At 38.5% G+C, this 21,986-nt stretch overlaps 3 protein-coding genes across 11 annotated transcripts in view; 2 read left to right on the top strand and 1 right to left on the bottom strand.

The window, feature by feature from the left end:
* Nucleotides 1-7,730: 7,730 nt before the first annotated feature.
* On the top strand, nt 7,731-15,014 carry mei-218 (meiotic 218). Of its 2 annotated transcripts, none has more exons than XM_022059690.2 (12): nt 7,731-7,893; nt 7,979-8,202; nt 9,254-9,491; nt 10,274-10,515; nt 10,762-10,942; nt 11,502-11,628; nt 11,864-12,137; nt 12,241-12,403; nt 13,132-13,270; nt 13,520-13,647; nt 13,957-14,131; nt 14,425-15,014. In XM_022059690.2, the coding sequence occupies exons 1-12, from the start codon at nt 7,859-7,861 to the stop codon at nt 14,518-14,520; spliced, it is 2,022 nt and encodes a 673-aa protein (XP_021915382.2). In that variant the 5' UTR covers nt 7,731-7,858; the 3' UTR covers nt 14,521-15,014. The 2 variants fall into 2 exon arrangements, with proteins under 2 accessions (XP_021915382.2, XP_087215832.1); XM_087359706.1 differs by lacking the exon at nt 14,425-15,014 and adding an exon at nt 14,247-14,394.
* The window catches only part of Pgm2a (phosphoglucomutase 2), an 8,626-nt gene continuing 1,293 nt past the window's right edge, over nt 14,654-21,986 (bottom strand). For all 7 annotated transcript variants that reach the window (XM_087359714.1, XM_087359713.1, XM_087359712.1 and 4 more), the window contains 10 exons: nt 21,482-21,559; nt 20,548-20,807; nt 20,041-20,233; nt 19,158-19,427; nt 18,422-18,612; nt 17,762-17,942; nt 17,263-17,486; nt 16,998-17,103; nt 16,080-16,306; nt 14,654-15,923 (listed from right to left, as the gene is read on the bottom strand). In XM_087359714.1, the coding sequence (XP_087215840.1) occupies nt 15,818-15,923; nt 16,080-16,306; nt 16,998-17,103; nt 17,263-17,486; nt 17,762-17,942; nt 18,422-18,612; nt 19,158-19,427; nt 20,041-20,233; nt 20,548-20,807; nt 21,482-21,553 (1,830 nt within the window). In that variant the 5' untranslated portion in view covers nt 21,554-21,559 and the 3' untranslated portion in view covers nt 14,654-15,817. The remainder of the gene's footprint in view (nt 15,924-16,079; nt 16,307-16,997; nt 17,104-17,262; nt 17,487-17,761; nt 17,943-18,421; nt 18,613-19,157; nt 19,428-20,040; nt 20,234-20,547; nt 20,808-21,481; nt 21,560-21,986) is intronic.
* Nucleotides 19,285-21,986, top strand: part of LOC110827753 (START domain-containing protein 10) — an 11,705-nt gene continuing 9,003 nt past the window's right edge. For both annotated transcript variants that reach the window (XM_087359718.1, XM_087359717.1), the window contains exon 1: nt 19,285-19,417. In XM_087359718.1, coding sequence (XP_087215844.1) covers nt 19,374-19,417 — 44 coding nt within the window. In that variant the 5' untranslated portion in view covers nt 19,285-19,373. The remainder of the gene's footprint in view (nt 19,418-21,986) is intronic.

Below are 21,986 nucleotides of genomic sequence, written 5' to 3'. Positions count from 1 at the left end.
GGCCGACACTGGTTTTTGCCTTCTTAACGATACCGTTTGTGCGTTGCTCCTCATGCCGTGGTCCCTGGTTCGATGTCTGCCTCGGATATACGCTGCTGTTTCCACTGGAACGTCGACAAAATCCAAGGAAATGGCACAGCACTGTATCACAAACACTCAGAGTCGTTGCAAACACGCGCACAATGAATATCACAGTACAACACTTCATAAGAGTCTGTATCCACTTCTGTGTACGCCCGATTAAAATACACAAAATTGCACTCGCGAACCACGCATTGCCAACCTGCCTGCCACAGAGAAGATTCGCTTATTAATTTTGTAATTATTCGACTCCAAAATTCTGTCACGTTTGACAACTGATGTGCAAATCACAGACAAGCCCTTAAATAACAGGATTTACTTTTTAAAATTAAGATGGAATTATTTACCTCGTGTGTGAATGTTACGTGAACAATTGTGCCCTCTTCAGTACGCGAATAATTCTGATTGCAAAGTAACCGTTATAATTATATTGAAATCCCACTACTTATTTAAAAAAATGTAGGCCTGCATTTTATAAGAAAGCGCCTACTTCCAGATCCGAAGTGTGTAGTTGACCTAATTACCGGACAACGCATAAAACCAGCGCCAATCATCCGCAAACAAGGGGCCCGCCTCTAACGACGTGAAGTCGTAACCAGAATTTGGTAATTTAATAAACTTAGTGTTTTACGTTGCGATGGGCTGGTCATTCAGCACATTAGTGCACAGCTATGAGTGAGACGTGAAGGTGACGGAGGAAAAACTGAGAAGCCGCGTAAGGGAGCTGCAGATAGTGGTACTGTCCCGAGAAAAACACGGAAGGGGGAGAAGTTGTAATCTAATGTCACGATGAAACTGAATGTTTGGTCGCTGTTACTGAGGAAAGTTACGGAACACCCGAGAATAACAGCGCTTAGCGAGAGGCTGTGTTCCTCAACGTCTGACGAAATTTTACGTGTCCTAACTCTTGCTGATGAGAAGCTTCCGAAGCCTCAGGGTGACAAAGCGCCTGGTAGGGAAAAATGTTCATCGACTTTTGAAGAAACTCACTTAAGAAAACCACGAAAATCTGAAGATATCAGAACGCCTTGAAAGTTTTTTTTTTTTTGAGTGAGGATTCGACATTGGTCATCTGGGTTGTTAACGTCGTGTGCACGTAGCAACGTTTCGGATGAAAATGTTGTCTCCATCTTAGGTCCTGAAGATGGCTGCTCTCCATTTTCGCAAATATTAACAAATAAGGAAAGCAATTCAGCGCGAATGAAGTATCTATGATAATCGCGTTTTTATGCAGAGCGTAAAACAAGTTGTTTTGCCGAGATACAAGATTCTCGTCACGTGACCTGAACACAGAAGTTGGAGGAAAGTATTTAAAGTATGAATAGTACCTGTTCTAACCTAACAAACAATTTAGTTTTTTACGAACAGCGCGCCACAGTGTGAGAAACGCTGATGCAGTTTGAATCTCGCTTCTTCGACATTCAGATTTTATATCAGAACATAAATTTGGCGCGAATTAAAATTCGCCTACCCAGCGCACCTAAAGTTTATTTATTATTAAGCTCCCTTTTTAAGGGAAGGAATTGAACGTCGTTTCAATCCGCGTCAGCTGAAGCTGGCGGTGGGCACGCATGAACGTACAAATCACGTGGAGTTAGCGTTTGCCGGCCATGCATATGGAAGGAAGAGGTAGTAGCTTTGTTAGTTTGTTAGTCATGCAGATAGAATGGTAACTTGTACAGTTCATGTGTGGAAACCGCCATAAATCATTTTTACATCGAACTCTGACGTCATTTTCGTTGTCATCTATCATCTCACAGGACCAGAAATAGTTTCTGGAAAAAATCAAGAATTTTAGTTAAATCATGTCGCATTGGCGAATACTTTAGAGAATAATGCAGTTTGTTAACATTTTAAATGTTCCTATCATCACATTAAAGCAAAACGGTGTTTAGACCGTCGACTAATGCGTGACGTAACAGCACAATTAAGAATACAAAATACGTATTAACATTTTGTTTGGGAAATCTGAACATGCATGTTCCGCAATTTTGGATAATTTTCTTGCCTGTCTCTCGTCCTTCGCCCGCTGAAAGTCGTAAGATGTTCTGTATCGCTTCGTGCTTGTCCGTCTGTCAATATCTTTGCAGCTACACGTTCATTACGCAGTGATGAAATTTCCAATTAAAAAATATATAAGTTAAGGAGGACAATATGGCGGGTCGCGTGTTGAGAACTGTCAGTAACCAATAGCCATTAACCATTTTAGGCAATTCGGGCTGATAATTTTGTTAAATATCTTTTTCATCTTCCATTTTGTCACACTGTTCAGCACGTCAGATGTTTGACGATTGTGTTTTAACTTAATAAGCTATTTAGCTTCGATATCGTATCTACGCACACTAGTGCACTCACGTTGACTTCGGTACACTAGTGCACACCCTAAGCTGGTCCCACTAGTGGGCATCCCTGGCTTCGGCACACCAGTGCACACCCTAACCTCGACACACTAATGCACACCCAATCTCGGCACACTAGTGGCCAACCCTGGCTTCGGCACACCATTTCACACCGTAACCTCGACACACTAGTGGACAGCCCTGACTTCGGCACACTAGTACACAGCCCTGACCTCGACACACTAGTGGACAGCCCTGACTTCGGCACATTAATGCACATAAACTAATTCAGGCACCTCTATGGAACACCCGAACTTTAGCACAGTATTGCACACACTCTATCCTCGTCACACTAGTGCACTGACCCTAAAACTTCGACACCTGTATATAGTTTGAACATTCGAATTTATGTAACCAATAACATGGAGTAAAACATACAACTATGAATTATACGGTTTCTAGATCAGCCACATATTCTCTATGAATGTAAAATTACGCGGATAAATAGTTATGAACTTCTGATTAGGTTAATTTTATAAATCACAAATATTTTGATGTTTATGCCTCATTATAAAAGAGCGCCAAGATGCCTATGTTGGCGCCATGATAGAACATTCTAGAAAGAAAAATGGCTGCAAACGTTTATAATAAATGTTTCGTATTAATTTACAGAGATAACTATTAATTATACAGTTTTCGGTCAGAAACATATTTTGTATGAATATAAAATTTGGGAAAAGAATATCTATAAAATTCCGAGTTAGTTGTTAAGTTTATAACAGGACTAATTAAAGTGCGTATTTTTGGGGGCTATAAAAATTGCGCCAAAATGGCTACGAACTTTTCAAGTATTACGCCATTTTTATGGATACAATAAAGATTAATTATGCATCCCTTAGCCTGGAATTATAAATTTAAGTCGAAATTAAAGCTGAAAAGTTTATGAAATTATTTTAATTTTATAATGAATAGGCCTGCTTCGTTATTGCTACAAACACTTCAGTGTTACCTGCCAAGACTTGGACCTGACAATCCAGCAAACTGATGTAAAAGTTGCTGTATATTTTGACTATATTAAAAATAACTGAAGTGATACAAAATCAGATACTTGCAAGTCATCTGGGTGCAATTTATGACATTGGACGATGTTCTACCACACAAGAACCCTGCTGAAAATAACACAAGACAAGCAGTCAAACATTCTTCCCGCTTCGCGCTGGAACGACACTTGCTCGAATGGCGTGTAATCGCAAAATGACCGAAAGATGTCAGTAATCGACAGCAGTGACGTGTTATCCAGTAGCTTCTCGCGGAAATTGTTTTAAACGCGTAAAACAGACTTCCTTTCTGTCAAAGCTCCATTTGTTGCCTGTTTTAAATTTAAATTAATGCAAAGTTATAATTATTGTTTGCTTACATTTGGTGTCATTTTGAAAATGAAAGAAATATTATAACTGCAGACTCTGTACCGAGATTCAAGCCGGAGACAGTTGAATACGTTATTCTGATTGGTGAGACTGATTCTTACGACCACTGTGGATGAATCAGAACGACGCGCTGAAAGTAACAGGACCGGGTGTCCTTTAGCGAGGGGAGGGGGAGGGGTGCTCCCTGCGCATTTCGAAGCTGCTATGTAATGGACCGAAAATCACGGGGCATCTTAGCCGTGAGTGCCCCTCAGCTATTCTGATTTATGTTTCACGTGTTTTCTCAGTCCCTGGGTTGGAGTTCCGGCATTAAAATAAGCCACGACCGTTGAATATTGTTTAAAACATGCCATTCAAAATTACCCTATCATCCGATAATATGTAACATGTGAAATTGGCAAATAACTAGAAAAAGAACACGAGAGTCATAAGATAATAGAAGAAACACATATTTCAGTGGAAGCAAGTTGAACGAAGCCTGACACTGACCATACACGTCGTATACGGGTCATACCTCTTCCTCCACGCCTCCCATACATATTCATGCTCAGATGTTTAGGAACAATAATGTTCAGGAAATCACCAGCAAGAAATCAGTTGCCCTTTATTACGGCCATTTTGCAGCTTTCGAATTGTAATAGAGAGTTATTTGGGTTTTGTTTCATTCCTAATGTTTTTTTTCTGTTACGAGTCAGTTCTTGGCGTGGTCTGCTTTACGAACATGCTCTGCACTGTCGTGTGAAAATGAGTGACGTCACGCAGCGCACGATGTGAAACAAGCGAATGACGAGAACCGATACACGCACCTGCGCAAGTTTCGTTAGTCCGTTTCAAGTTTCAGCACAAAATAACTACACACATCAAGAAGCCGTGTTTTGCAGTGGAGTTTATATGGGTGTATGATTATTAGTAACTACATAAATTCTAAGTCGTAAGTTCCCAAAGCTTGTTAGAATTACTTACTGAATGCCACTTTGCAACAATGATGCTTTGGCCAAATGGCCAGAGTTCGTATCTGAGGACCTACAAACGTAATATCATTTTATAAAACTGTACCACATCTAACTTTGTAAATGCCTTAAACGTACATTCCTTTATTCTTGTAAGTTTACCACCATTGGGTTTGACTCCACAAGTTTCTCCATGAAGCAGAGTCCTTTTTGAGAAGCTAGTAGTAGCTCAGCTATGCAATATACATGACTCTAAAGGCTTAAAATTTGTTGAATAACTATTTCCTTGAAATTGTGCGATAAAGTTGGATGTTATACAGATTGAGATTTCTAAAGCCAGGTTTGTAACCTATTACACAGTCCATGTTAAACGAGTATAAGTCTGTTTTACGCATTTATCTGAGTTCTTATTACAGCTTACAGAATTTTCCAAGACCAGCTCATTATTCAACCGGTCGAAACAATCCCTGCTTTTACAGAACGTGAAAGTGCCTGTACCAAGTTTACAAAATCTGGCTTGTGGACTCTTACGTCGACTAATTAAATCGACCTTACACTCACTTGCTTTGTTTTTGTTGTGTAAGAATTAAAGTGTGTAAATGTGTTTGGCTTGGTTTATACCTATTGTCTGGATGTTTAAAAATTTTCATCAAAAAGTACGTAATACCCAAAACACACGTCTGTTATAGTTTGAGGGGGGTTCATGGACTCATGGACCTGCGCTTCAAGCACGCACGCAAGTGTGTGTGTGTGTGTGTGTATTTGGAAAGTTTCTAATTCCAAAATGTAGCAACAATGTGAGTAGTTTTTATCTCCACTGTCTGAGGACATTAAGATCAAAATAATCTTGCCTGTTGTTTTGATTTCAGAAACAATTGGTCGCCCAGCGGCATTAGTGAACGGAGTGGTGAGGAAAATAGTTCCAGGGAGAAAACAATGAAATTGTCAACGCATGTTATGCTCCTACTTCCAACGCACTTTGAATTTGTACGACAAATGGAAAGAATGTTCTTCGAAACATTTTCTATGTTTGGAGCATTAAAAAAAAACAATTTACAGCAACTAAAATAATTATCTTCGTAATATTCAGACCATGAAATCAGAACGATAGGGACGGGAACAAAGTGCATCGAAATAGATCCAGTTATCCACACCAGGTGTCAGAAATTGTCGGACCAGCGGATCGTATACGAATGCTGGACCACGTGATCATCAGCATCACAAATCTTGCCGCGTATTGATTTTCCAGATAATTAGATAAGTGGACGCATACAGCATCTATTGAGAACAGACAGTATTAACTTCATTGAATGTGAATCGCAGTAATTCCACTTATAGGCACCAGATGACAGAAGTTGTCGGACCGCGTCTGCATCACTGAAACCCTTGTATTTACTGTCGTGACGAGGTAAGTGAACGCATGCGGCATTTGTTTAGAGTAGTTGGTATTGACGTAATTGAATGTGCATCGAAGTAATTATAGTTATCGGCACCAGATAACAGAAGTTCTCGGACCGCGTCTGAATCACTGAAAACCCTCGTATTTGCTGTCGGGACGAGATAAGTGGACGCATGCGACATCTGTTGAGAATAGATGGTATTGACTTCATTGAATATGCATCGAAGTAATTCCAGTTATCGACACCAGATGACAGAAGGTGTCGGACCGCGTCTGCATCACTAGAAGCACTTGTATTTATTTCCAAGACAAGATAAGTGGACGCATGCGACATCTGTTGAGAATAGTTGGTATTGACTTCATTGAATGTGCATCGAAGTAATTCCAGTTATCGACACCAGATGACAGAAGGTGTCGGACCGCGTCTGCATCACTAGAAGCGCTTGTATTTATTGCCAAGACGAGATAAGTGGACGCATGCGACATCTGTTGAGAATAGTTGGTATTAACTTCATTGAGTGTGCATCGAAGTAAGTCCGCTTATTCTCAAGAGGTGTCAGAAAGTGTTGGAATTCCTTCCGTTCACGTTGAATGATGTTTATACCTTATCCTATCAATAGATTTTAGATGCGTCCACTTGTTATCATGTAAATTAAGATTGGATGGTAATATTTTATAATGTAAAGAATGCTTTGTTCCAGTTACTTGTGACACCTACTGTGGAAGGTAGGAATTACGTCGGTTCCCATTGAAATTGGTACAGCCTGTTGTCAATAGATGTCGTACATGTCCACTTATCTTGTGTGTATGTCAATGACCGTGAACTTGAAGTTGAGATGATAAAAGCCATTGTAAGTCACGCAACATATTCGGCACTGATTTGTATTACATAGACGGGTTAGGCTCGATGCACACGAGCGAGTTATTTTCGCGAGCTCGCCGCGTCATTTTCTCGCGCGTTTTAGCAGTAGATGTGAAGCAATGGAGCAATGCACACTATGGCGGTGACGCGGCGAGCAATTTGCGCTCGCCAACCACTGCTGCTTCGCAGCGAGTTCGCCGATCGCCGCGAAGCAGCAGACTGTGTGAAAGCATTGGGCAGTGCACACGTACTTCGCAACCCTCGCAACAGCTCAGAGTCACAACCAGCATTTCTAGAGGAGGTATTGCAAGCCTCATCGCAGAATCTTTACTTTTGTTGGATGCATCCAGTTTTGCTGCTAGCTCATCTAACGACTTTAAGCTCATACGAAAATAAATATTAAATTTACTTTCATCTTCTCTTAAATCTATAAACATTGTCACGAACGCCCCTTTTAACAGCCGTGAACTAACCAACGGGTGTGTCCAATACTTCCTATTGCGTTTTTTAAGGTTGTATTCATAAACGAAATAGGCAAAACTACACGTTTTCTTCTGTACACATCCATTTTGGTTGCCATTCAATCTAGTACTGGTGGGAGTTTTTCGGCGAACTCGCAGCGATGACGCTACGTGTGCACTGTCACGGGTTTCCTCGCTGCGAGTTCGCTGCGAGCTCGCGCGACATTTTCTCGCTCGTGTGCATCGAGCCTTAGTAGTTGTGATGTAGTTAGCTAGTGGCGCGATCTTTGAATCACGCAATTTCTTCTGTTGTAAATTGTTTCCAAATATAGTAGGAATATGATAAATACATCATTATCACAAAGAATAAAACTGTAAGTATCCATATGTGCCTGTAATAATTTCATTGCCTTCAATATAAGTATATTTATGGAAATTGTAATTTATTCTATTGCACAGCCATCATCAGCAGAAGCTTGGTGGTGGATGTATTCCTGTTATTGTGGTTGAATACCAAGAAGATATTCTGAAATATCTTGATACAAGTGGCAGTTTAATAAAGTTACAAGAAGCAACAAATAAATACAAGAAGTACAAGGAAGGGCTACAGAAAGATGGGGAACATAGACTACCATTTCTGTTTCTGCTGGAAATAGATATTGTTCTGTTATCTGAAGTCTCAGGTAAATAAATATCAAAGTGCATGCAACCATGTGTGTTCTGTTTTGAATAGAATCCTTTGATAGCCAGAAGTAATGCGCTTATTTCAAGTATACAAAATTGTTATTATATATAGTAGAGCATAATAGGTTATGTTATGCAAAATATCTTTGTATCAGTGAAGAAAAATATATAATAGCAGTATTTCCGGACGCTACACACACTTTTTTTTTTTGTTTAGCCTGACTTAGTTACATAAACTGTTACTTTTGTTACAAAGTTATAAATTTTTTAAATTCTGATATTTCAAATGCTGTAGACACCCTTATTGTTATGACACAGTGTACATAATTTATTGTAGAGCAACTGGATGAATAAATTAAATTAATAGAAAATAAATGGACATATCTGTGACAAAAACAGTAAATATTGGTGCAACATGCAATAGATTATTGGAAAATCTCCCTGTTAATCACAAATGTAAGTTGTTTTGGCTGTGATAAGTTTTCCAAATTGTGCCTTGTTCATTATGAGTGTGCATTATAACTTCATGTTGTGTGGAGGAAGGACATGTTGAGTTTGCCATCATTTTATGTAGTATGATGGTGGAATCAGCTACTTTGTGTTGTAGACATAGAATGTTATAAATCTTTAAATGTAAAGATTGCTTTAGGAATTTAACATTCATACCGTCAATATTTTGGAAAGAAACTTGAATAGTGCATATTGGATTTTTAGCAGCATTACCATGCTTGTTTGTCAGTCAGCCACGTGAAGCAGCAGTTACCATAAGACGTTAGAACATTTTAGTATAATAGATATATAATAATTTCATTATATTTAAATCTTTTATTTTATTAAATTGATCACAAAGGCAGATAGAACCATATTTCTTCTTATTCAGATTAAGTGCATGCAAAAAACATTTATAGTCATGAAATTGTCATACGATTAAATACAGTTTTTGACATGAGACAAAGCATCTTGTAAAATTGGTTTGTTACATTTAATTATATTTGCAATGTGATGAATGTTGTATCCTAATTGCATAATTCTTATTTCCATTCATTGCAGGGCTTTTTTCAAACTTGCTGCTTAATGAACCAAATGTAGCAAAAGGCATTATACATCATGTTTTGCATACTGTAGCTGACATTCCAGATTTGCAACCAGAAGACTTACAAGTGCTCCTCAGGCTGAGATCACTCCCCGCTCTCCCAGGACTTGTAAAGACAGGTCCTGAGAAGGATTCGTCTGGACTTGTTCTTCTGCAAGGAATTCTTATTGCGAAAACACTTCCTACAAAATATACGTGAGTTCCTAATTCACATAAACTTAAAATATTTATTTCTAGTTAATCAATCTCAAAATCACTTGTCCTTTTTAAATCTGGAGATTTAAAAGTATCACAAATGCTTATTGCTGTAATAATAAATAGACTTCATGAAGTTTCATGTGGATTCTGAACCATTTTATGAAACTGATATTACCACATTAAAAGATGGTGGATATAGAATGCAATTTTTTAAAACTCTATAGATCCTTCATAGAACCAGGATGTAGAACATGCAGAAATATCCACCCTGGATGTAACCAATTTCAAATCTAAGATCCTTAGCAGACTATTTTATCTTAGTCCTGGAGAAACAGAAAATAAATACAACACATCTTATAGTTTATGCACGAATCCATACCTACAGTGTAGTCAGCTGCCACCTCCACCCACACAACATCCTAACCATAATTTTGCAGTTTACGCTGTTGCCGAACTAAGTGTGATTGAGTGACTGATTTGAAATACTATGTGAAAACATGTGAGCATGATCTGGTGACTCAGATCACTGTATACGTACAGGCATTTCCTTGCTGGAGGTGGGTGGAGAGATATTCCACAAGCTATGGAAATGAAAGCAGGTTTTAGATCGTTTGGTCTTGTAGAATGCACACTGACACTCACAGCCACACAGTTGCACAGTACACATTGTGGTGTGCTGTGAGATATTGAACTATAATTTATTGTGCTGTCTCATGGGAGAGGTTGAGGAATGTTGCCTTATGTACTGCATTAAGGATTTTGTCCCTCGCTCCGTGCAGACGGACCGCTGTCTTCCAGTGTCCAGATACCAACTGCCTTAGTCAGAAGAGACGTCGTGTAGCAGGAGACGTAATGCAACAGATCCCTCAGTGCGGCGTTTGTGGCAGAGAAATGATGGAGATTCGCAGAGCCCGCGACACCGGGGATCAGGTCCTTGGCCTTCTCATCAGCCCGTCCGCATTAGAGAATCCCGGCCCAAAAGATTTTATCAGGCACCAGAGTGCTCTTGTTTGTTTCCAAGGTATGCTGCGTATGCTCAGATCATTCAGTTCATTAGTGCTTTTTTAATGACCAAAGCGTAGATGGAGAAACATTAGAGAGTGGTGATAAAGTCGTGCAATTCAAGTCTGTTGTTGGTACAAAAATTGCCAAGTAATTTTATAAGAATACAATAACACTAAAAGATGTCTATATGTGTGGTAGCTGACAACATGTATGGGACAGAAGTGAATATGGCAACATTGTGGCACCCATTATGTTCTTGCAGATGAATTAACAGCAGATCTGGAGTTGGGTGTCCGTTATGATGTTCCCGGACTTCAGACTAATGCATATTTTCACGCGTGGAATGTCCGGCGATGGGTGTCAGATATTAGCATTAAAATGCGCCATCAAGAACTTTCGCTTCATATGCCTCCAGCAATTTGTGCCCTTTATGTGCGCCTTAGGTATGTTATGCAGGTCACATACCCATTTTGTTTCTCCCCTTATGTACCATTGATCATTTAGATGGGAAGGAAGTATGACTAATGGCGGCTTGTAATTTTTATTCTTGCACACTTATCTATAGTTACAATTGAACTGCAGATTAATTGATGAGCAGTTAAACACAATTTCCTCATCTTTTTTGTTGAAACCATTTTGTTAAATCCTCCCCTTCTCAAAATTAGTTTTTCAACTTTTTTGTATGTGATTCTAATGACGTGTGCTACACAAGTTTCTTTCTGCTTCTTACAGAATGTTGAAAATGATAATCGTTGTTATTATGTTCCAATAATATTGATCAGAACTGTGCAGAACTTTCTCTCTGACCGTCATTCAGCAAATAATTTTTTTTAAATAGTTTAATCTGTTTTGAATATGTGATTCATACATTGTAATACCTTCTAGAAAGTTTTCAGCCGATTAATGAAGTTCTGGGAACTTTTTATCATCACACGAGAAATTTGCAACTGTGTGCTGAACATAGGTCATCATGTCGTTGACCACAGTCCTGCATACTTTCAGCCAGCATTGCCCAAATTCACCATGGGCTTTCGTGACAGCTCTTGCAGCACAGGTGGCTGCAGACACGTTCCCTGCTCCAGCGCTTCTGCATCTCAAACTAGGGCTGATCCTTAGCCTTGCGTCACAGGTACGAGTTTCAATGTTGCCAGTTTTCCCTTGTGTTTGCTTATTTGTTCTGGTTTTCTGTTTGAGTCACATAATTTTGTATTGCAGCAAAATCAAATACGGACAACTTTTTAAACTGGGGATTGTCTCAAACATGACTTTATGCTTAGTACTGTACCTCACGTTCAACAGTATACAGACGTACACCACTAAGTTATTCTTATTATTACCATTGTGAATAATATTTGTGTCTTAAGGGTAGAAACCAGCCCCCAGTCTCAATACTGGCTGTAGGGCCTGACACCTTGGCTGCTCATCGTCTGCTTTACCAAGCTGCCCTATTGGCCCAGCGAAGTGTCACGCTCAGTTCTCTGTCACACTGGGGTCCATTACACGGTTCTTCGTATCGTGACGAGCAAGGCAACGACTGGCTTGAGGCTGGAGCTCTTCTACTGGCATCCACTGGTGTGTGCTTTCTTGGGGACTGGGCAAAGTTTAAGTCCAGTAATGTGCGATCATCAGTTCTTTCAGGTAATTCACCGTCATGTCCCTTTACCTGTTGCCTGTCAGACTGTATGATGAAATTGTAGTTTGTCTTCCATTAAGTATCATATATAGATCTGGCTTATTCCAGCAATTGAGAGTGGTCACGTGACTATAGACGCACAGAGATTAGCTGCGTCAGGCTCTGCTGTTTCCTCTCCCAAATTTCCTCTCCAGTGCTCTCTATGGACATACAAATACTGGACTGCTGGAGAAAAGGGAGTCGATCAGATTCAGCTCCGCACCCTTATCGAGTGAGTAATTCATGCATGCATGCATGTCACTGCACCACAGAAATACACAATTTACAGGAACTGTCATCCTCAATAGTTTATAGATTATATTAATTGCAAGAAGTTCTGAGTGCTGTTTCAATAGTGTATCTTCAAAATAACAGTAAATACCTGTTCTTCTCGTGATGAACCAATCAGAACAAAGTATGCCAAAGAACAGCAGAATACAGAAAGTAAGAGTTTTTCAGTTTCCAAGTAGTGTGTGCTTCTGTATGGCTGGTGATCTGTGGACCACTGCCGGTCTGCAGCCTGATTTACGTCAGTTTATGAATTTAATTGGTGTCATTTTATGAATATGTCAACACTGTAAAATGCCATAACTTTGTTATTCCTCCCTTAGGCTACTAAGTAGTTTCTGTTGAGCATATTTGCACAGAGATTTTACTAGACAAGTCTTTTATTTCTGTTATGTACAAATCTAATAATATGAGGAATTTCGGACGAATTATTCCACATCTCTTGTAATTTTTACCGTAAACATTTCAGTACGAATAATTATAATCTTTGGGATTCTGTCCATTTTGAATTCTTTGCCACGTTACCAGCTACCCTCTTTACATTCCTCATGATGCTTCCCAGTCTCTGCAGATAATTAAGAATCAGTGATGACCACTTTCCATATTCTTACCTGGTTGGCATTCATTGGTCTTCTCTTCTCAGTCACTCATCCTTTTCTTTGCTGCCTGCAGTGTGTTTGGAATGCCGTATCTGGCTGACCTAGGCACAGAAGTGGAAAGGGTGTCCCACAGCACCCTACAGGCGGCCACTGACGCGGGAGGTGATACCGATAAACCGTACTATGTGGTTCCAGGACATGAACTACAGCAGGTGAGGTTAAGTAGCCTACGTGAGAGCATTTTACCACTGTCAGGTCTCACAGAAAACATTAAAATATGTATCGTTCTGTAGTAACTTGTTCTGGGGGAAATTGGATGAAGGTAAGAAATGAATGGATCTGTGTGCGTTTTATCATACTAAAATATCTGTACTAAACTTCTGAAAGGAAATTGTGTATCTTAATATACTCCTCTGCCTGATTGACTGAACTAAGTTGAATACTGACTGTTTGATCTGCAGTACTTGGCAATGGTGGCAATTCAACCAGTGAAGCTTGGAGAGAAAGCCAGTCAGCTGATACACGATTATTTTGTAGCCAGTCGAAGGCTGAGGTCCGAATGCTTGCCTGTGGGAGCAGTTAGCACCATGTGAGTAATGTGTTGGCATCACAACCAATTTACTTGTTTGTTTTAACTATAGTCCTGTTTGCTTAGGTCAGTGCACTGTATTTATTTATTTAATGGAAAGTGCATATCAGTCTCATGGTCTAAGCACTGTGTGACCTTCTGCGAACAGCAGATATTAACACAAGTTTACTCTCACAAGTCATAGCACACTCACAATACAGAGTGATACAGATTTGTTTCTCAAGCAAAATAGTAACAGAAGGAGCATTGTTGTTGTTGTTGTTGTTGTTGTTTTGCCTGTTAGGATTTCAGTGTAACGTTATTTCACAGCACGGCCCTTTCAGAAGCTCATGCTAGACTTGCTATGAGGCACGAAGTAAGCTACGAAGATGTCTCGGCCGTGTTGTGCCTGTATGAGACGGCGATGGTGACATTGTTTGGGCCTTACTATGTCACCCCACCACCTCAACCAAAAACTCTGGATGTCAACTCCGTACCCCTTCAGGTAAGCTGAAATTAGTTTCCTAAGATGGCAGTAAGAACAATTTCTGAGTAGTTGGGACAAAATGGCTCCACATTTTAATGTTTCTGCCTCATACGATGAAGCTCTTTCCTTCCAGGCTTTGCAGATCCTGTAACTGTGCGGGAGAATGTAGTCAGTTTTGAGGTTAAATAAGTATTAAAAGTCTCTCAACTAGTAAGGTTGTTCAGCATCAATCATGTGATTACTCAAAATTTTCAGCATATGGCAGAGAAGTGTATCCAAACATGTCCGATCTCATCTTACGCTGTTTGCAGATGCATGTTCACATGGTGGAGTTTGTAACTTGGTTGGAAAAACACATAAAATCATTACTTGGCTACTCCAGTTACAACACAAATCCAGAAGAATGAAGCATGTGATTTGCCGTTTTGAAGAGACACTGTAGTCTCCTTTTTTTAAAATTAAAAATGATTTGTGGCAGAAATTCATAAACATAATCTGTTAACAATTATCATAATTAATATTCATGTTAAAAGCAGCAGGTAATCTATAATTTATTATTTATTTCATATTTTTAAAACATAATTTTTACAGTTATTTTGATGTGTATGAAATACTTGACAAAACGTTGCAATGAACACACACAGAGTTTCATGTTCCTCTTAACCAAATGTTTTATCAGTACTGTATATTAAATGCAGTTTGCTTGTAAAGTGCTTCAGTAACCAAACACAAATGTGAAATGATCCAGGAAAGCTATTGTTTTTGTTTTAAAATGTGTTATAATTCTGAAGTAAGTTTACGGTGTTATACCAGCACCTTACAAAGCCACCGGCATCTGTGTTTGAAGATTTACGGGAGGCAGTATAGTACAGTTCTTATTAAATTATTTATATGATCTGAATATCTGGGACAGTTTACAGTTCATTCTGTCAGAATTACTTTCATTTATGAGTAATGAATATTAACCCCAAATTCCTTAGGTACTCCAATATTAGTGATAATATCTTAATGTAAGTGCTTTACACAATTGTGCTATCTGAGGTTTCTCAATGGCTATTTATAAATCGTTCTTAATCTGCACAGGTACAAAGTAATGATAAATGCATCATCTGTTACCAGAGCAAGCTAAGTATTCTTTTTGATCAAAACATCAATCTTTCAGAAATTCTAAAAACTGCGTACTTATTCAAAGTATAATATATGAGGGGAAGGCCCACTGAAATCACTGGGACATAACAAATATCATTACTGGTATCATATTGGTTATAACTAAATTTAAACTTGAAAATATTTGTTAAACTAGTTTTAAAATAGAGTAATGAGATGTACATTGGATACTACACGCAGAATAAGAAATAAGTGACAGATACTCTAAAAATATGAGCACTACTTAGAGAATTAAATTAGTGCTAAAATCTATGTAGTGCAGTGAAGTGAAATTTAATTTCAGGTTATGGTGTAGGTATTAAAAGGAAACACAACTTTTTCAGTTTTAGGAAACTTCTCAAAGAGGGGAACGACATTATTATCTGACATAAGTGCAACATTTTCAGAATTCATAACTCGGCTGAAAGGTAAGCTTGCTTTCCGAAATACAATTTGTCGGTTCTACCTTAAGTGGTAGTAAAATCGCTGTACTTCTATGAACTACGTTGAAAGAACACAAAATGACAATAAGTGTTCACTCAATTAGGTATAATGTGACTAGGTACTTGGTCCTTGCTTAAGCCCGTTTTTATCAGGTTGAAGGAATTCATTGATGATTGCTGTCACCATTTCTTGTAGTGTATCTTGAAGCTCTTTCAGGTTCCTGTAATCATAAAATATCATAAGCATTACCACAATTTCATTGACTGAAGGGATGCTATTACTGTGTTACACTAAATGATCACATGCATTTGAAGTTGATAATAACCAGAACTATACAATCCCAGTAAGACCCCCATTTCACTGCGTACACACTTACGTCTCTTCGGGAAGTGCCACGAGTTCAGTGTAGTACTTGATTTTTGGCTCTGTGCCACTTGTACGCAGAGTTGCCACTAATCCATTCTTAAATGTGAATGTGATCATCTGACTAGATTTAGAAACAGGAAGAACTGCCTTTTTGTCAGGTTGAGATGAATCATATCCAGTTGTCAGATCTCGTATAGATGTTATTTCATATGTGCCATTCAGCAGCGACTGGGGATACTGAAAATAAATTGGACAACCACATTCGATTTAAAGCATTCATAGCAGAAAGAAAGAAATGTAAATGTTTTTACCAATGCATTCTCAATTTCATACGGTGAAATCAGTAATTATCCACCTAAAATCGAAGTGAAAATAAGACACTGAAATTCATTCAGGGCTTATTGCAAATTTTCAGTTTTATGATTCACCATTTTCCCTGATTTGAAATTCTTCTGGAAATTTGCACCTAAATACAATGATCCAGAACTTCATGATATTGTACTGAATTTTGTATGCAAATCTGTCTCCAGTTACATTTATGAGAAGACATTACCTACAACAAACCAATCAATTTCAAAAATCAACTCAAATACTTCATTTCTGCATGACCTGAAATGTTTTTTTGAAGACAGCCATCTTTGTATTCACTGCCATAAGAGCCTCAGATTCTATGTTTTTCTCTATCTTGATTCATTCTGATATGTGTTTCTTTTAATATAAAAGTATTAAACTTTTACTTGATTATAATAATTATTGTCATTATTATAATAATTAATAAAAAGATGGTAAGATGTCCAAGAAAGTTAGATCCACCGTTAATAGCAATGAGCAACCACGCACGTCACATATCAGGTCACGAAAATGTATCATTTGTGATCATCACATAAAAATATTCTGCCTGAAAAAACATCCTGGTGTATATACATACTGAGTCTGGTGATCCTGAAAATGTGCGTAATCTTCCAAACAGTCTCTGAATGACTGGTTGCTTATTGCAAATGTAGTATGAGTTACAGCTGATGTGGTGTCCATAGCTAAGGGAGAGAAAAATTTTGTCAACGCTGCTACAACAGAGAATCAGTTCCATTGAGGTTTTCTTGGAGAGAGAATGTGAGACAAGAGAAAATTCAACATGAAAACAAATACACATGGGCTCAAGGTACAAGTTATCATTTCAGTTTCCCTGTACTCACACTGAGAATAGTTCCTTCAGTTTGTCCATTAATGACATATCTTTCTTGCTGAGGTACGCTGCCATTTCTGCTACCCGAATGCCAGCAGAAATTCCATCTTTGTCCAAGACTTCCGTTCCACACATAAAACCTATCGCTTCCTCATATGCAAATAGTACACTCTTCCCCTGTCTCTGCAGCTCTGCTGTCTTATTGCCCATCCACTTGAAGCCAGTCAGAGTCTCCTGTAACACACATAAAATGGGAAATTTTGGAAAGTGGGAAATATTAACAGGATGGAACCCTAGGTATTGTACATCATCGTTATCATCAATGACCATGCAGTTCATAGTCTAAAGAAACAGAGTCACTTCATGTCTATAGTACAGTGGAATATATGTCATAAATTTTATTAATAATTAGTCTCAATTGTCACAGCATTAAAAGAAATTTAAGCCTTTTCCGTGAAAGGAAATAATGTTTATGCTCTGATCTTTCCAAAACATTGTTTTGAACATACTATGAAATTGAATCCTTCTTTAGCTGCCATAGTCTTGAGAATCTTGGAGGAGACCGTGCTAGACATCATGTAAAGTTGAGAGGGGTCTTCTTCCGGTTCGCGCTTACGACGGGCGTACCAGGACCACCAGCCCAACAGAGCTCCCAGTTCATTACCAGAAAATACATGCCACTCATTATTTCTGCAAAATTGAAAAATGAGGCAGTGAATTCTGATCTGCAGATGTGGTTTTCACTTCAACATACAAATTTTACTAAGACAATGTGAAGAACATTTCTGATGACCAAAAATATTGCTCACTAAACTACTATGACACAGTTCTTATAAAATCCAGGAAAGACACTAGCATAACATAAAGATAGACAAAACTGAACTTTTGGGTAAAACTGAAACAGTATAACAGAATTTTTCAAAATGAACCAAAATTAGAAATCCTAAGGTTAGGGTGGGGTGGGGGTTTTAAAGGAGAGACGGCCTTGTTACTTTCAGTTCATAATTCTCGAACAAGACAGGTTTATAACAAATATCTGCAGTTTTCACTCATTTGTACACTTGCTAAATGGAGATTGAAGTCAATTATAATGGGTCTTGACAACGGTACATTGCAGTTAATATTACAGGGTTTCTGGACTTTGTCCAGAACATAAGATTTCTTCTCACCCCTTGGACTGCTTTTCCGCCACTGCCAAACGGTCAGCGTCAGGATCATTGGCCAGAATGACTGATGAATTATGCAAGTCAGCTGTTTTTATAGACAGATCAAGAGCGCTTCTCCCTTCTTCTGGATTTGGGAACTCTACAGTTGGAAATTCTGGATCTGGCTCTTTTTGTTCTTTTACAACAACAAATGGCTGAAAAAGTTTGTAATAACAGACGGGTCAATATATGTCTTATAACTCTAATACAATAAATATATTTTGTGATACAATCACACTGTTACTTGAATTTTAATGACCTGCAATCATGGTGCACATTATTAAAGGATATTTAGGTTCAGAATATATTATAAATTGATGCACAAAATTAGAACACTGTGGATTAGCCCAGTGTGTCATGCTGAACTCCCTGGGCACAATGGTAACGTAAATTTAAAGTATAATGTTTTGCAAATATAATCTGTGGACACGCAAGTTTTAAGGTGTACCATAATTACCAGAGATCTATTTTTCAAGAAATCTTTTGAATCATGTTTGATTTATTTACAGATTTTTGTACATTCCTGAATATAAGATGATTCTCATATCTTTGAATGAAATTAAATTAAATATGTTAAGTTGCCTTCGTACATACTTGTGACAGATGTGACTCGTGTACCGTCTGAAGGAGTAGCTTATATGCAATACTGTAATATAAAATAAGATGCTGTGGGAAATTATTTAATATTATATTGGTATACCTGAAAATTTGCAGTCTTGAATGCTTCTGCCATGTACACGTAACCAACACCATGCATTGCAGAGTATGTAAACTTAATTTTACAGTTGGAGTTCAACTCTGCTTCTAACACAGCCTGTCCAAGAGCCTTCATGTACGAGTTCATCGCTTCCTGAAGTGGATCTGTCAGTTGGGTACTGGCAGTCAGAATGGATATATCCCAGGAATTTTCCCATGGATGCAAATTCTTCATGATCGTCTTCTGGATCTCTTCATCATGAGGTGAAATTATCTGAATATAAGTGATTGGATACTCAGTCAACTGTACTTGTGATGAGGTGTAATATTAAAATTAATTCATATCAAGACATTAATAACGTACCAATCTAAAAGACTGTGCAGGGGTGGACAGGGAAACAAGCAGTTTTAAGACTTCTGTAATTACATAAAGAATTTGTATTTGCCAAATTACAAATATGCCGTCTGTACATAGCAAAGTACATAAAATGGCATGATGTGGACAAGTTTAATGTAGAATCAATTAATTTCAAGAGATCTGTGAAGCACATACTGCAAGCAGGCCAGTAAACTTCACCGTACAATGCTGTTGTAGCAACATTATTACCGCAGTCGACTGAGTAGGAAAGGCACCAATCAGCACATTTACACAGTCCAAAGACACAGGAAATAAGTACCATTCAAATGCAACTGAATTATTTTCAAGTTGATGCAACACTTCACTGTTGTGTGAAATATGTGTACTTTTGTGATACACGGTACGGTTGTATCAGGTTGGGAATCCAACCTGTTTGACAATTAAGTCAGAAAATGCACCAACAGAAGTATGTATCATTGCCTCTCAGGATGAAAATCCATTTAGTCTTTGCTTAGTACTGGCCACTTACCTGAGCACCATTCTTCCAGTAGACTTTGTAACCGTTATCTTCCTTCGGATTGTGTGAGGCGGTTATCATGACACCAGCTGCGCACTTGTAGAGCAGCACAGTGAAGGGTACAAATGGGGTTGGGCACACATTTGAGAACAAGTACACAGGAATGTTACGGTTCAGCAGAGTAGCAGCGGTCAGCTCTGCCCACCTACAAATTATAAGAACAGTGCACGCATAAATTAATGTAAATAGATGTTGTGTGACTGCGGTCGGCTCTCATTAATGTAACCGGTAACCATAAAGTTTCTGGCAGCTGATGGATGTAAAAAACTGATTTTCTGATTCAGTGGTATTTAAATGGCGGGGACAAAACAGCTCCTCAAGTCTCGGTGACACAAAACTTCGTGGCATGACATAATCTGGAGTAGGGACAAACCCTTTGTTTCTGCATCCAAACTACTTGGTGAATAAATCCTTCTGTGTCCTTGGTACTCAATGCAGTGAAAGTTTCCTTCAACATACCTCCTGCTGTTGTGTCGGCCATCATAGCCAATGACAATACCACTCTCATGAATTACATCCTTTGCAGTTTCTTCAAGGTAGACTGTCAATCCTTGTGCTGTCTGAATTATTACCAGGTCATTCATCTGCGAATAACCAGGCCCCATCTGACCACGCAATCCTGCTGTTCCAAACTTCAGTCGAGACAGCAACAATTTTCTCAGCTTGGGTACATCTTTGGACAAGTAAAGGGAATATATTTCTTTTCTTGTCTTCTCATTCTGTGAAACAGAGATTTATTAAATTATTTATTCATTGTTATATTTTCAATTTCATCACCATACAAAATTTCAAGGCACTGAACTGATGGCTCTAGTGTTGTTCCCACCCAACAGATTTGCGTTGATGATGATGACGACGGCAACAAGAACAATGTGGTGCTAAATAGGAGTTGAGGTTCTCACAGTGCTGGCTCCATCATCAGGCTGATGAGTACTGAATGTGTACTCATCACCCTGGTGATAGAGGCAGCGAGGACCTCTGAAACGTTAGTAAACTTCTACCAGACTACACAGCACTGCTACCCAGAAGACAGTCACCTTCAATACAGTGCTAGGCCTTCAGGTCCTACTCTCAGAGTTATTCAACAATTTCTCAAACTTTGTGTAACTACAGGCTGTAAAAAGGAGCCATATTCCATTAAACACATTACTTTGTTCTCCATCCATCAAGTTCAAGTTCCTATTTCCCACTGTATCCAAATTACTATTAGCTGAAAAGTGCAGATTAATATGAACATACCTACTTATTAAAGACTTTGCAGAGTACAAATATACAACTACTAGGCTTCTACTCATGATTTATCATTACTGTACAAATAATATTGGAATAACAGAGAAAATTTGTTGTGAAGCGCCATTACCTTGGCCTAACATTAGGGAAATATGCAAAGTACCTTGTCCCACTGTAACCATTCTTCAATCTTCTCATCAATTTCTTTATCACCAACCGAGAAATCCATATTCATTGCTTCCTGTGTGTTTGAAATAAAGATAAAAACAAATTACAAACTGTAAGACAAAAAAAAAATCTGATGGTACCAGTAGTACATAAATTGAATCACAGGGGCTGCTTGTCAGATTCAATCTAAAGAGAATGTTAATCACATGAAGAAGAAATTTTGTATCACAAAACTACACAATAAGAAACACAACAGAGCCCTTAATCCTCCATTATAGGTATTGTAGTAAATTAATCATTAAGAATTACCAGTAAACCTAAAGAAGTAACACACATGGTCATAAATATTATCACATAAGGCCCAAAATTTCTCGGCAGCAAATAATCACTTGCCTATTACGCAGACAGACAATAACTCAGTATGCATATCAGTGGAAAATCCTGATTCAGAATTCAGGTCATGGCTAGTAAAGACAGTGATGCCAGGAGGTCCCTGTTCA

This window comes from Zootermopsis nevadensis, unplaced genomic scaffold (genome assembly GCF_977971745.1).
Source record: "Zootermopsis nevadensis isolate Lab colony 2312 unplaced genomic scaffold, Znev_1.0 Znev_ptg000032l, whole genome shotgun sequence".
In the NCBI taxonomy this organism is placed as follows: domain Eukaryota; kingdom Metazoa; phylum Arthropoda; class Insecta; order Blattodea; family Termopsidae; genus Zootermopsis; species Zootermopsis nevadensis.
The sequence above is the reverse complement of the archived record's forward strand: the minus strand, read 5'-3'. Positions and strand labels throughout refer to the sequence as shown.